The sequence below is a fragment of the Acyrthosiphon pisum genome, chromosome X, assembly GCF_005508785.2.
Source record: "Acyrthosiphon pisum isolate AL4f chromosome X, pea_aphid_22Mar2018_4r6ur, whole genome shotgun sequence".
In the NCBI taxonomy this organism is placed as follows: Eukaryota; Metazoa; Arthropoda; class Insecta; order Hemiptera; family Aphididae; genus Acyrthosiphon; species Acyrthosiphon pisum.
Genome location: NC_042493.1, coordinates 58,669,575 through 58,684,983, shown reverse-complemented (window position 1 = coordinate 58,684,983; position 15,409 = coordinate 58,669,575). Strand labels below are relative to the sequence as shown.

The window sequence follows — 15,409 nt, the reverse complement described above, 5'->3', positions numbered from 1 at the left end:
GTATCTAAAATTGAAAATTTAAAACAAGATTCCACGTAAGTAATTAATTCTGTTACCAAAAATTCTAAGAAATACATAAGCACAGTTTATTTTTATAGTTATTTTAAGTTCCAATTTAGACGAAATTACATATTAAAAAACCTAGAATAACTATTTTAGTTATTTTGTTGTGATTGTAATGATTGTATAATATTATTTGTGGGTACTTGAAACTTCTAAAGTATACTATTATATATCTATGATAGTACCACAGTTTGTTGTTGATGTATAACGCGTTACCTGATTGATATTGTGATATGATTAATTTGGAATTTATTATTAATACCTATTATAGATCAATTTTTTTTTTAATACTATAGATAAGTATACCTATAATAGGTATGTCTAATACCTAGACTGACAAACCGTCTCCACTCAGAATCGTTTTTCTTATCCAGTAATATTATATCATTGAATTCAAATTTAATACTATCCATTATACAGTGACCCACTTTTAACCTACTGTACAGCAGAGCGACATACACTTACCCACCTTTTTTAGTTTTTTTTTCTATAAATATCAAAAAAAATTTATTTGTTGGGTAAAAAAGCTTGAAAATTTAATAGAAGGCGCCTAATATAATATTGTTTCAAAGACAGATGGAAAATATTAAAAATTTAAAGTCACAATTTTTTTTATAAACATTTAAAGTTCGAATTTTGATAAAATGTATCAAATTTTAAATTTTATAGTTATTTTGTAGTTAAAAATGTTTAAAATGTTTAACTTTTATATCTATATTGATTGAAAATGTGTAAAAAAGGTTCCACGTATTAGGTTATATTATATAAATTACTTTGTTCACAATTATGTCATCAGATATACTTAGTAATATCATAGGCTGACTGACCATCTTCGCTCAGAATCGTTATTTTCTTATAGGTACAATGATATTATATCATTGAAGTCAAATTTAACACCATACATTACAGTGACCCATTTGTAATCTACTGTACAGCAGAGTGACACCCATTTGTCTACCTTTTTTATTTCATTTTTGAATACTCAACATTATAATTTATAAATATTATTAAATTCTTTTTGGAAAAATGTTGAGGGTAAAAATGTTTATATAACTAAAATAGTTACCTACCACCTAGTTTGAAAAAAAAATTTTTTTTTGGAAAAATTTAATTTGAAACGTAGGTAATTACTTTTTACAAAATAATCTTTTTGGGAATTTCCTGAAATAAGTACTTTTATTTCTGAAATTATTTACGAACCATATTATAATTTGCATAATATTTGTCATAAACATACGTTTAAAAATATTTATTTTTATTTTTTATTGCCAGGGTTGCTGTTACATCCTACTTCAGTACACAAACCATCTACGATGATGTTTCAGTTTTATTTTAATTTTTACATGAGTTATGAGTACTTATATAAAATATTAAAATTTGAAAATGTTCATGACTTACTAAACATTTAAAACTCATAAAAAACCAACTATAGAACACGGATAATGTCCTCACCTAAAAGTTTTATAATAGGTCAATTCACTCTTTTATCAAAACTAACAGCACACTATTGAATCTGGTGAACGAAAATTAGGTTTGTCGTATACTCGCAGACGTGTGTAAGATATTATGATGGTGCGACGTCCTTTTAAGCTCAATAAAATTTGCGATTTTCAATACAGTAATATTATATTATTAAGTATGATATTTTACTTTGATATAAATAATTAATTGAATCATAATTCTTAATTTAATTCATAATTAATTTAGTTATTATAATAGGTACCTATTTTGTACTCAGAAATTGATCTTATTTTAGATTATGAGTGGAACGATGAATGATATGATTTTACAATGATGTGTGTTTTTTTTTGTTTTTTACTTTTTTTTGTGTCCGTCATCACCTTTTGGATATTTGGATAGTAAAAATGGTTGGATTTTCATCAAAAGTTTCTTTTCTGATAGGAAAGTGAATCTAGTTGGTACTTTGGGGGGGGGGGGGGGGTATCAATTTTCGTTTTTGGTGCAACTCTTATAAAAACGACCTTAGGTACATGCAATTTTGACTGAATGATTATATCAGCATTTTCTATACACCATAATATTTTTAAAATATTTTGACTTATTTTGAGCTCTTTACGGACATTTTCAGTTTCCATTTTTTTTAGATTTTTTTTTAAAGCGACGTCCACATACCCACCTTTTTTTCTTTCAATTAATAAAAATTATTATTATATTTTTTACATTGTAAGAAATTATTCTTTAGCGTAAAATAATATTGAGCCACGATGAATAAGAGAATAACGGAATTTTGCAGTACCCAATATGGTGGTAGCGAAATCATCCTTAATAATTAAACTATATTTATTTACCTCTACCAAACATTTTAGTTTAAAAATAAACTGTTTTTCAAATTTCCACGAGGAATATATCTCACATTTTCTGAAAATATTTCTTTTGTGGAAAATGAATTCATAGAATTTATTGTGACACAGCCCACAGGCATACCTATCCACCAAAGTGCGCAAACGTTTTCGTGGAAACCGTTTTTGCGAGTACACAACGATTTTATAGACATTTATTATGGTAAAGGAACATTTTTTCATAAAAAAAACTATTTTCGTCTTTATAATGTTTTCTGTCGTTTTCGAATTCAATAACGTTAAGTACCTCATATGTTGTATAGAACAATACGTTTTATAGTGTTTATGAATTTATGATAACCAAAATGTGATATTATACCTATCATGTTCCATCATCATATTATTATTATATTATAATATTATGTTTGTCATCTATTTACAAACACTCTCGTTACACAACAACAATAACAGCAACAACAACAACAACAACAACAACAATAACAACAACAACAACCACAACCACAACAACAACAACAATATTCGTAGGTTAATTAAAATAATTAAATAGGCAGGTATGTAAAAAAAAAACATTTCAGTATATAATAGCGTTTTGTTTATTTTTAATTAAATTTGAAAATTTTCTTGACATAGAATATTTATTATACTTTACAATATACGTATGAGCTGCACCGCGACTGTGCGCGTATAATGTATATAGTATATTAATATTATGTCAACGCAAAAATAAAAATAATACAATATAATTAATAATATTTAGTGGAAAAAAAAAAATATGATTTGAATATAATATTATATAATTAAATCGAATTCTTAAATATAAACCAATGTCGGAGAAAATATAATAATAATAAAAATAATGAAAAGACACTGGGATTTCGAAAAGGACAGCTAAACTCTACTCGTTATGATAATAATAATAATAATATATAATGAATTCAGGGCTTGGAGGTTCTAGCATTTGCATATTTTTTTGTTAAGACTTAAAACGTATCATACTGAGATTCAAATTTTTTTCCCGCAGATGTTGTCATAAAAGTTAAAAAAAATTTATTTTTTTATCATTTTTAAGCGTGTAATGCTTATTCAGTGCTTTTTAGCACGAACAATTTAAACTTGAATTTTTTTAATTTTCATTTGTATGGTTATCTCAAATAAGAATGTAGTCGAAAAATATTTCGTTGAATTTTTTTTCTTTATATTTGCTCATCCAGCATAATATTGTCTATAATATTAAGATTAAAATTATTATGGAATTGTATAAAACAGCCGGTAGTAATGAAGCAGTTGGTCCAACTACCTAGTTCCCGAACACCTAAATCTTATATTTTCGGAAATAAAAGTTCTAAAATAAATAATAAAGGCAAAAGTTAAAAGTATTTAAAAAAAAATAATAAGTAAAATTGAAACGGTTTCTCCAAAAAGCTATTTTTTTTCCATATTTTGGCATTTCTATAAGCATTGCACATCAAAGCGCTAAAAAGTAACTATAATAGTGCTTCAACTTCCAAGCCCTGGAGAAGATTATAATATTTGAATGAATAAGGGATTATTATATGTCGTAAAAAGTCTAATGTTTGTGTTGCTAGCAGACGGCAACTACTCGTCGTCGGCGTTCGGCTTCTCGTCATCGTTGTCATCATCCTCGTCATCGTTTTCGTCGAACGTATCGAGTTCGAACTCTGTCGCTTCCGGCGTCGTGATCTTGATCCTGATCGAGGACAGTTGCTTAGCAACCATTTCCGGATCATCTTTGTCGTCATCCTGCACCACAGCGCGCGGGCCAAGTCCTTGGAATTCGCACAAGCGGACGTCGGCGTACTTGTAAGTGCGCTTGATGCGCGACGAGAGAACGCGAACGTCGATGCGTCTGGGCAGACCGTTGTCCACTTTCAGCTCGACTTCCTTGCCCGGAGAACGCACTGGGTCCGGTTCGTCGTTAGCCTTGTCCTGCGAGTCCTTCACGTCTGCTGCAACTGCAGGTGCAGCCGATACCGGATCGCCTCCCGAAGATGCACTCTCAGGATCGCGTGCGCTCGGCGCAGTGGCCTGCCCTGCTGCACCGGAATCTGCAGCACCCACGGGGCCCAGATGCCCAGGCCGCGCGAGTTCAGGCAACATGTAAGACGTTTCCGACTGCATCAGCTGCATGCTCATGTACAACTGTAAAAAGTCACACCAGCCTCTCTCGTACGCCGTCCACAGCCTCTCGTCCTGGCGCAATTCGTCCAAAGTCAAGTCTTTGATCTGCTTGGGCGTGCACTGCGGATTATCCGACCCAGAGAGCCCTGGCGACGTTTTTCTCCACTTGTCGCCGCCGTCGTCTCCCTGCTGGTCGGACATCTACAGTGCATAAAATATATAATAACATATTATACTACGTTCATTTATAATATATAATGTGATATATGTGACTGTAATGCAGGCGATCAAATAATGATTTTTTTTTCATGAGAGGTGGGGGGGAGGGCTGATTTTAATTTTCTTATTAATTCCCTTTTTTATATATAGTTAATATAAATTGTGATATTATATAATATTAATATAAAATTTTAAAAAAAAGTTTATCTAAGGGAAATATTATATACCCCTCCACAAGTTTGATCACCAGCAGGGTTTATACTATATAATTGTCCAATACACATACAATCGCAGCAAATAGGAACCAAGGTATACCTACTTCATATTATATATCATACTGATATAATACTTCAAGGCGATCAATAACTTAACCACAGTCACCCTCAGTCCATTTTTGTGATTTTAAACATGTATAATAATATACTGTATATTCATTACTTTCGAGTAAATTGTAGTAGGTAATAACAACATTTTAATTTTTAATGTGATGTTTTAATTTTAGGTATTTTAGGTTTTTATCAATCTTCAGTTTTAATCTCTGGATGCTTGTATAAAAATTTAGATACGTATTGAATACCAAATGAATAGTTTCTGACTTATGTTACTTATGTATCTTAAGCTATGAATTATTTAATGCTTAAGTGAATGGTGTATACGTATTATAGTGCACTATAGCATTATATTGCAACGTATTTTTCTGTCAAACTCACTTAAATATGTAAATGTTAGTGAATAAAAAAATACTGTTTTCTCTATGCTTGATATATTTAATGTAGGTAAACCGATAGTTTTAAAATATTGTAATAAGCTTTAAAATGTATTATTGGATAGCAATTTAAAAAAATAAAAAATATTGTAAAAATCAGGATATTTTTGCAAACATGAAATATATCCTTGAAATATATTATACATTTTTTTAAATCAAAAACTTTGACTGAGAAAACTAATTGACTCTCTTACAGAGAGTTACTCACCAAGCATGCTCACTTCCAATATTTCCATTCCATGTACATTTTAATAACTCAGCAAACGATCAAATTTTGATTAGATATACATCAACAGTTTCAAAAAATCATCTACTGGAAAAAAGGTTGGATCATTTTGAAAAAAATAGTGTTTATAGGACACTATATAAATGGCCTGGACATTTAAATAATTCAAAATATAGTATAAGTGTATAACCATACTTATAAATTCCAAAAATCTGAATTGGAAATGTATTATTAAAGAAAACAATGGGGTATAGCATGCTTGATGAATCACCATTTACAGTGTACATATTATTATTATTTATTTACATTTTTAACTCATATGTTTGATTTTTTAAGTTGAAGCCATAATAATATAGTACCTAGTTCACTATAATATTATTTTTAAGCTTTAGACAAGCAGTCTCACCAGTTTATTATCACATTTTTAATGCTTAAGTTAAGTAGAAAAATATATGGAATAATCTTTGACATAATAATTGTACATTTACATTTCCAAAATAATATTTTGTTTTACTTGAAAATAATATTAAAAATATATGTTATCATTTGAATCTAAAAAGTTATATCCATATACAAATTATTAAAAATTTGATTTTTTTCTGTATAGATAGTAGATACAACATACGTCATATTATATTATTAGAAAAAAAATTAAAATAAATCTAAAAATGGGCTATTTGTACCTACAAACAAATACTTTAAAAAATCGCAGCGTATTGTATTTTATAGGTACTTTTATTTAGGTATTATACCTATTATTAATGAGCGATTCCGACCTATAAACTAAGTTCAAAACGCTAGCTGCAGCAGCACAATGATTTCGAGCCATCGTGATTTTAATTTGAGTATATGTCTGCACGAATCAACATTTCTGAGTTGAAAATGTACTCAAGCCTTGCCGGTGTTGAGGCGAGTATAAATTAAAAATTAAATTTTCAAAATAAAACCTGCTATTCCTTTGATACATTATAATATTATATTATACGCGTTCTGCAGGTACAAGTAACAAATGAGGAAATTAAAATTATATATTTAATGGAATGAGAAATTAATATAAATGAAATAATATTGATTTTTAAACATTTACAAAGACGTTAATTAAAAGATAATTAAATCATAAATAAACAAGTTACAATAAATTTATTGAAAAAAAATCATAAAAATATTTTAACGTTAATAGGTACTTTAAAAAACTTTAATTTATCTCAAAAAAAAAAAAAATGTCATTGCTATTATGAGAATGAATCACCAATGTTCTAATCCGCGCTAAATCGTATAGACAAAAAAAATATGTATGTAATCTATATTGAAATCAACCCATTATATTAATACGGCACCGTAGTTATTAATAAATTATCGTACAAAATTAGTTGTAATAATATAATATTATCACAACGCCACTGGATTTTCACAATTATGTAATTTATCGATCAATCAACAATATAGGCACATAAATAAAGTGTGTGTAAATACATAATGTTTCTAATGTGACAAACACGTATAGCACGTTTCCGTAATCCATGATTATGCGATTATTTTCAGTAAATACCTATATTAACGTAACACGTTTCCAGAGTTTCCGCAAAAGTGTAACTTTCCCTTTGGCTATTTCCACCAACACCCGATTCCACCTTGCTGTTTTTACCAAATATTGTTTACCAATTCCACGTGTTTATCAGAATAATTTCAATAAGTAGATACCTTTAAAAGCTGTTATACACAATAATTGAGAAAAAAATAAAAAATAATAGATAGGTATAGGTACATAATTAATTTATAGTTTTCTTATTTGTTTGTAATTTTTTTAAGATATACTTTTAACAAATTCATACGGACGAATGCTTAATAATATTTTTCTCGCAATATAAAAATAATTTTAATTTTATTCAATATAGCCTGTGGGTAGGTATGATGTATATTGTATTTGATTATAAATGTTTAAGAAAGGTACAGTTTTTCAGTATTTTAAATAAACTTATCGATTTTTATAGTATAGACATTTATTTAGTGGAAACGTGGAATCTGTCAATATCTCATTTAGCAGGAACAGGTATTGGTGGAAAATGAAAGGTACACACTTTTGGTGTAAATGGGTAAAGTGTTTTTTCTATGTCCGCATACAGATACGATTATTTACTCCGAACAATATCATTGTGGTCTATAGGTACTTAAAAAATAAAATATATAGGTATAAACTCGAATAATATTAATTAATTGTTGTCACTTAAATTATGTTTTTTTATTTTTTATATTATTTATTTATAAATTTAACGATATTATACATAAAAAAAATAGTTTCAAAGCACAGGTCCCATAAGATAAATATTTAAATAGGTACAAACAACAATTAATGCCCGTAAACTCAAGTTCATATCTCCACCATAATATGGAATGTTAAAAACTGTTAAAGGGTACCCGCAAATTATGTTAAATAAATAAACATTTGATCAATTTTGAAAAATTAAAATGTAACAAATTTCTTTGAAAAGAAAAATAATTTATGTTCGACTTAAATTTAATCACGCAATTGCCAACCGAGTGGTATTAATTTAATATAATATTATGTTCTTAAATGTATTAATCGAGAATAAAAGGCATGATTTTAAAATCCCAGGAAAAAAATGTAATTAAAAAAACCACTGCTCAATTGCATGGTTTTATAAGAGTGGTTAGCGTGCGGTACCTATACTATTATGGTTGCAGTTGAGAAAAAAAATGAGAAATAAAACATTTATTTATATATTTTTAAAAATAATAATAAATTATAATATAGGTATTATATTATATTATCTTAAATATGTACTGAATTTATTGAACAATGATCACTATAGAGTGCTATAATAGACATTTTATATTTTGATACTCGACTGATCAGTTAAATATTATAATAATTATTGCTTAATAAGTAATATACTTACATCTAGTTAGTGTTTGTGGTCTGTTGAAAATTGAACTGTTTTGCTGTAAAGAAGCGTGGAGATCTTCTAAAAATGAAGCGGTGGTAAGTGGTCACGGGCTAGAAATAAACAAACAAACAAACGAAAAAAAAAATTTGAATTAATAACGGGTGTGGAATATAGAAAGTATGATATTAACGCGTATATTAAAAACAAACAAATCGAATCGAATTAAAATCTAAATCGGACTATTATAATAATATCATAAACTAATCACTACAATAATAATATTATTATTATGATTGTTGAGGCGACATTACCTTTGCACCGGAGCAGGAAGACGGCTGACACGCGCTGAATGGCAGTTGTCACACAACTGACGGTGGTACGCGGCCGATCGCCGGACAGGGCTCAGTTTTTGGTCAATTCTATGTGTTCGGCTGGGTGGCTCGGCGGATTACTTTACTATATATATATATATATATACAAGTGAGTTGTTATAGTGCGTACATAGTGTGTGGTTCGTCGGCGGAGGGGAGCGAGGTGGTTAAACAAGACAATCGTACAATATTATATTACACAATCGTGTATTATTGCCGTATCCGTATAATGGTATGATAATAATCGGATGGTCCTTCCGAACACATTTTTATTTTCGTTTTTATCCACTAAATATCACGACATGACAATGTAATAACAACGAAATATTATGAACAATTAAATTATATATTATATTAGGTATGTAAGATAATCTATATAATGGACGACGATAATATTATATTATATTCAACTAATATTCTTGACCGATCAACATAATATAATATTTTTATTTTTATTTCTACGGTTTTTAGGTATATTATTATTAAAATAGTTGATTTGAGTATAATCTTGCAGAGCACCTTCACTCGAAATCGTTTTTCTTCTTTGTATACGCAAAAAGATTTACACAATTTAATTCCAATTAATGCAAGTAAACTATGGATTAAGTATACTTAATGACGAAGTACACTGGACATCTACAACTGTAAAACAGAACAGAGTTATCCGTATATAATCAGATACTTCTTCTGAATTAATTAAAATATTTATCGCCTAAATCACATAAAATATTAAATTATATGAGATAATCCATATGTAATAGGAGACGTTAATATTATAACATAAACTAATATTTCGGCCGATAAACATAATATTAAATAATTTTAACGTTCATGTTGCCCACATAGAATATAATATGTTAGGTACCTATATGTAGGTATATATATATAAATATTATATAGCAAATACAATTAATATTAATATTTTTTTTTGTGTCTTCCGACGCTTTTTACAGTGAAAAAAATGCTCTAGTTATCGACTTTAAACTTAACTTCTGGAAAACAATTTCATCTAGTTAGTACTTTTGAGAGGTAAAAATTAAAAGTTCTAAGTACTTTTTTAAATAATATAAATAAACAAAGAAAATACGAACGTTTGTCAACACATCCATTACAGTGCCTATACTTAATGACAAGGTAAACTCGACACCTACTGTACAGCAGAAAAGAGTTATATCTGTATAATCAGATAGTTCTTCTGAATAAATTACAATTTTTATTTTTATCAGCTAAATTACATATAATATAATATAATATTATATGATATAATCTATATAATATAGAATGACGATACTATATTAACCATAATATTCTCAGCCGATAAACATGATATTAAAGTACCTTTTTTTAATGTACTTTTATAGTACATCTAGTATAAATATATTGTGTATGTTAGAAATTTTAAACGTCTTATATTAATATACCGATTACCGAGTAGGCACCATTTTTAATTTTTTTATGATGGACAAAATGTTAACGTTAATAAAACATATTATTATGTATACTAGATTAGTATATTACACAGGAAACACAAATATTAATACTATTTTTATATTTAAGATTCCGTGGGGAATGAATGATATGGCTTATTGATTTTTAAATGATGAAAGTTTTCTTTTTGTGTCTAAAGACACTTTTTATAGAAGAAAACATAATTTGATTATCAACTTTGAGGGAGATTTCTGGCAAAAAATTGTATCTAGTTGGTACTTTTGAGAGGTCAAAGTGAAAGTTCTAAGTGCTTTTTAAAATAATCAGGAGAAACTAAAAAAAAAATACGAACATTTGTTAACACAATCATTACAGTTCCTACTGAATGACGAAGTACACTTGACACCTACAACAACTGTACATAAAAACATATCCGTACAATCAGATAGTTGTTCTGAATACATTCAAATTTAAATTTTGTAGACTAAATCACATAATAATATTATTAATATTATATAAGAATGTGATGGAATAATCCAACGCGTTAGATCCGTCTCTGTTATGAATGAAATTGTCCATAAGAGTTTTGAAGAGAGACTGCAGAGGTAGAATGCACTTTATATAAAATGTCTTTGTCTTCCAAACAAACTGCACTAGGCAACACTCAATTTTCACAGCTTATACGTCACTATGGCAACGCTGATTTATTTACAACATTTACCTGTAATCCAGGATGGAATGAAATTGTAAAATAACTGAGGTCAAAGTGTTATTACTATACAAAATACATAATATTATGTACCTATATTCTCTGTTAATTATAACTTTTGAATATTGTTGGTTGACCACGACCAGCCGTCCTGTCAAAAACAAAAACATTGATAAAAGTCCCTGATAATTACATGACATTTTCCTCTATTTTACATTCTGAGCTGAATGAAGCGGATGAATGTACCTATTGATTATAATATAATATTGTGTTTATTCTTGTGTGTGTATTTACCCAATTTATAATAGATAAAATACTTTGATTTTCAACTTCACAATATCTTTTCTGTGAGGAAAATGAATCTAGTAATAATATTATATAACATAGATATTTTATTAGATAGTCTATATAATAGATGTCAGATGACGATATTATATGAACTAATTATTCTTGGCCAATAAACATAATAATATTAAAGTATTTTTAATGTATAGGTATAGGTATACAACTGTTGTATAAAATGTAATATTATGTGTGTGATAGAAAATTTTAAAATCATATACATTTGAAACGTCTTATTATTATGGTCGAAACCGTTTTTAATTTATACGATTTTAAAATGTGTTTGTTTTGTTTTTAGATTCTGAGCGTAGTGATGAATGTAGATACTATAGTTTTAAAATTATGTGTGTTTTCTATTGTGGTTTTTTTTGTGGCCTCAGACACATTTTTACAGTCGAAAAATGCTCTGATTATCAAATTTAAGGGATTACTTATATCTTATAGATTTTGCAAGTAAGTTAGACACCTACCTACAATAGGTTTGAAACATTCAATAAATTACCTATTTTAAATATGACTTTCAAAATCTAACAGTTCTGTTCTCGTTGGTTTTAAATATTCGACATTTGATCTGTACTTTTATTTAAATTAGGTACATTTATTTACTAAGAATTTACGAGTAACATAAATTGGTTTAAACTTTCAAGTTTTACTACATTATATAATATAATAAGTAATATTTTGATTGCAAGCAATTTACTGGATTCGTGATAAATTGATATCACATTTTAATCATATCACCCAGAACTCAGAATCCATAAAAATTAGAAGACATTTTACCCATCCCCTTTCACACCAACGATCAACGTAGGAAGATCATATGCGAGGGGGCTTTATAGAGTCTAAGCCACTCCCTCCCCCCCCCCCCCCAAAAAAAATGTCAATAGTCCCTTACAAACATGAACTAAATTTGTTTAAGTTATTATAGTCGGGCTTCAGCTAAATCTCAAACAATATTTGCATCTATAGGTCTTATATGAGTAGATTGTTAATAATGCAGTATTGACCCTTTTTAAAAACAATATACCTAAATTTTTTTAGACAACCATCAAAAGCTGTGGTCCTGTACTACCCGTAAATAGTTGTTTCATATATTATATTACTATAGTTTTATGGTTCTTTGTTATAAAGAATTATTGATGACAACAAAAGCAAATTATTAAAGTGATCGCTTGTTGTTGAAAACGTAATACAATTACCTTATATGTGGCTTAAGAAAGCATTCGTTTTCAAGGTATCGAGAGTCGAGACTTACATAGTGACATGTGGCTACTTAGGCACCTATATCCTCCATTAAAACGTAAATATTTTAATTGATTTCGTGTAGGTATTCTTTAACATACAGATTAAATTCCGTCTGTAGAGTAATCTTAATGACATTTTAACTACATAAAATATTTAAAAGTGGTTAAAAACTACTTCGTGTAGACCTAATTGGGTCTGCCGGACTAGTGATAACTGATAATGTAAAGTTTTTATCTCGAAATGATTAATAGGTACTTAGAGAAGAGTTTTTTTTTTACTATAAAAATATTTTTCACTATTTGTTAAGAATTAATTTTAAAAATAACACTATATTGTCTATTTATTGGCATTACAGATCGTGCCCGCAACAGTTTAATATTTCATATTACTTCTATTTTTTTCACCCTACCAATAGCATTATTGGCATTACTTGTTAGTAAAACGTGCACTATCAACTTTTGGGGTTTTAAGTTTTAACGACTATCTAAAAGGTTTTACAATTTCGATTCCATAATTTAAGATGATTGAACCTGAATGCTATTATTATCGTTTCTATATTGTTTATAAATAATCGATAGTTGTGGTGTTGAAGTAATACTTATTATTTAAGCAATTAATTTTAATTTTAGATAAGAGAAGGAAGAGTATTGTCAAAGGCAATTAATAATAATATAATATAATTATAATATATTATATCATACTTTACCTAACCTACTTCCCGATATTGATGATTTATCACCACAGATACTCTGCTCATCAAACCAGTCTATATTTTTTATGCAATTGTACTATATCCAGTAGCCACTAGGAGTTCTGTACGTTAGTCAGCCTATTTTTGAAAAATAACTATCACTAAATTATTAATGCGTTCAGTGATGGACGGGTTGGGCACTTATATGTTATATCTTAAATAAATCTAAAAACAATAGTTGCATATTAACCTTTTAAATAATAAAAATTCCATACACCTCAAATTATTACCGTAGTAAATGTCATTGACGGCTTGCGACATTTCCTGATGAGCTTACTTACATGATATTATATACACAAGTTCGACCACACGATTATAACACATTTAGGTGCCTACCTAATGATATCATATTATATATTTATACTTGTAATATTGCATAGGCACTAATCTATTGTTACTGAGATAGGTACAATCTATATCATGCATGAAACGTCATTTTCTGTAACAGTCTTCAATTTTCAGATTCCCGCTATGTATACCTATAGGTACTTTAGCATTCCATATTGCTATTATTATTTTTGCCTTACCAATATCGTTTTTTGGTGAAACGTGTTCTATTGACTTTCGGATTTTTAACGACAACATATAAAGGATTATGTTTTTAATTTTGGATTCCATAATCCAAAATTGAATGCTACCATCAGCGTTTCTATATTGAAAAAACGAACGAATAGTTATAGCATTAAATCAATATATATATATAATATACATATATTTTAAAACTTTTAGTTTTAATTTTAGATCACAGAAGTACCTAAGAGGATTTAATAATAAGTACTACTCGATATTCATAGATCATAGATCATCATCAAACTAGTCTCTATATTATAAGTAAGTACTAGTATCTAGGTACACATTTTTTCTGTATATTATTTGACCTTTTTTGAAAAAATTATTATAAAGACTTTTATTCAGTATTCTTAATTATAATATTAATAAATAAGTAATAACAAAATTATTATTGTGTTTGGCGATGAAAATACGTTGGACGGACGGGATAGGCACTACATTTATATATTGTTATATTTTAAACACATTTTACGCATTTATTGGTGAAATGTGCATTATTAACATTCAGGTTTTTAACGTCAAAGGATTAAGTATAAAGGATTAAGTTTTCAATTTTTGATTCTATAATCTAAAACTGAATGCTATTATCATCGATTCTATTTTGTATAAAAAACGAATACCTACTTATAGTATTGAAGTATTTTTAGTATTTTTTTAAAACTTTAAATCCCAATTTTATATAATAGAAGTAAGAGAATTTCTCTCTTAATTATATTTATGATTTGTCAACCAATTACCATAAATACTTTGCTCATAAGACTAGCCACTTTTTTTGAATATTATTGTACTACATAGATTTTATGTAGATTGTAGTGGGAGGGCAAAATCATAAACACCATTTTGAAAATTTGAAAAAATTAATCATAGCAGGAAGCACAAATTAAATTCGTACTACACATTTGAATTTCTGACTAAAATCTGTATACAGTAAAGTATGTCTTACTACTTACGTAACTTTAAGGGTTGATCTGAATTTTAGTTAGTTTTAAAAAATATATTGCTTTATTATTTGATATTAAAAATTCAATGATGACATAGATGTGATAATTTTGGTCCTAATTTAAATACCTACGGAAAATCAGTGGTAAAAAAAATAAAATTTTAGCTTTAGATTATAAAAATTAAAATATATAGGAGGTAAATATTGCTGTTTAAATATCCGTTCATTATGTTGATACTCCGTGTTGGTCTTCATAATAAAATAAGAAAAGAAAAGGACAATAAGTACTTACATAAAAACTAATACAATGTCTATGTTAAAATCTATTATAATATTTCGAAAATGTTTATAATTTTCAAAATAAATAATAATGAGTGTTTAATGTTAAAATACTTCTACATTTATATAAAATA

General features: G+C 27.9%; 1 protein-coding gene across 1 annotated transcript in view; it reads right to left on the bottom strand.

Annotated features, from left to right (window-relative positions):
* Positions 1–2,959: 2,959 nt before the first annotated feature.
* Positions 2,960–15,409, bottom strand: part of LOC100169080 — a 37,413-nt gene continuing 24,963 nt past the window's right edge. The window contains exons 3-5 of the mRNA XM_008189058.3: positions 8,952–9,096; positions 8,653–8,750; positions 2,960–4,724 (exon numbers count right to left, since the gene is read on the bottom strand). Of these exons, the coding sequence (XP_008187280.1) occupies positions 3,981–4,724 (744 nt within the window). The 5' untranslated portion in view covers positions 8,653–8,750; positions 8,952–9,096 and the 3' untranslated portion in view covers positions 2,960–3,980. The remainder of the gene's footprint in view (positions 4,725–8,652; positions 8,751–8,951; positions 9,097–15,409) is intronic.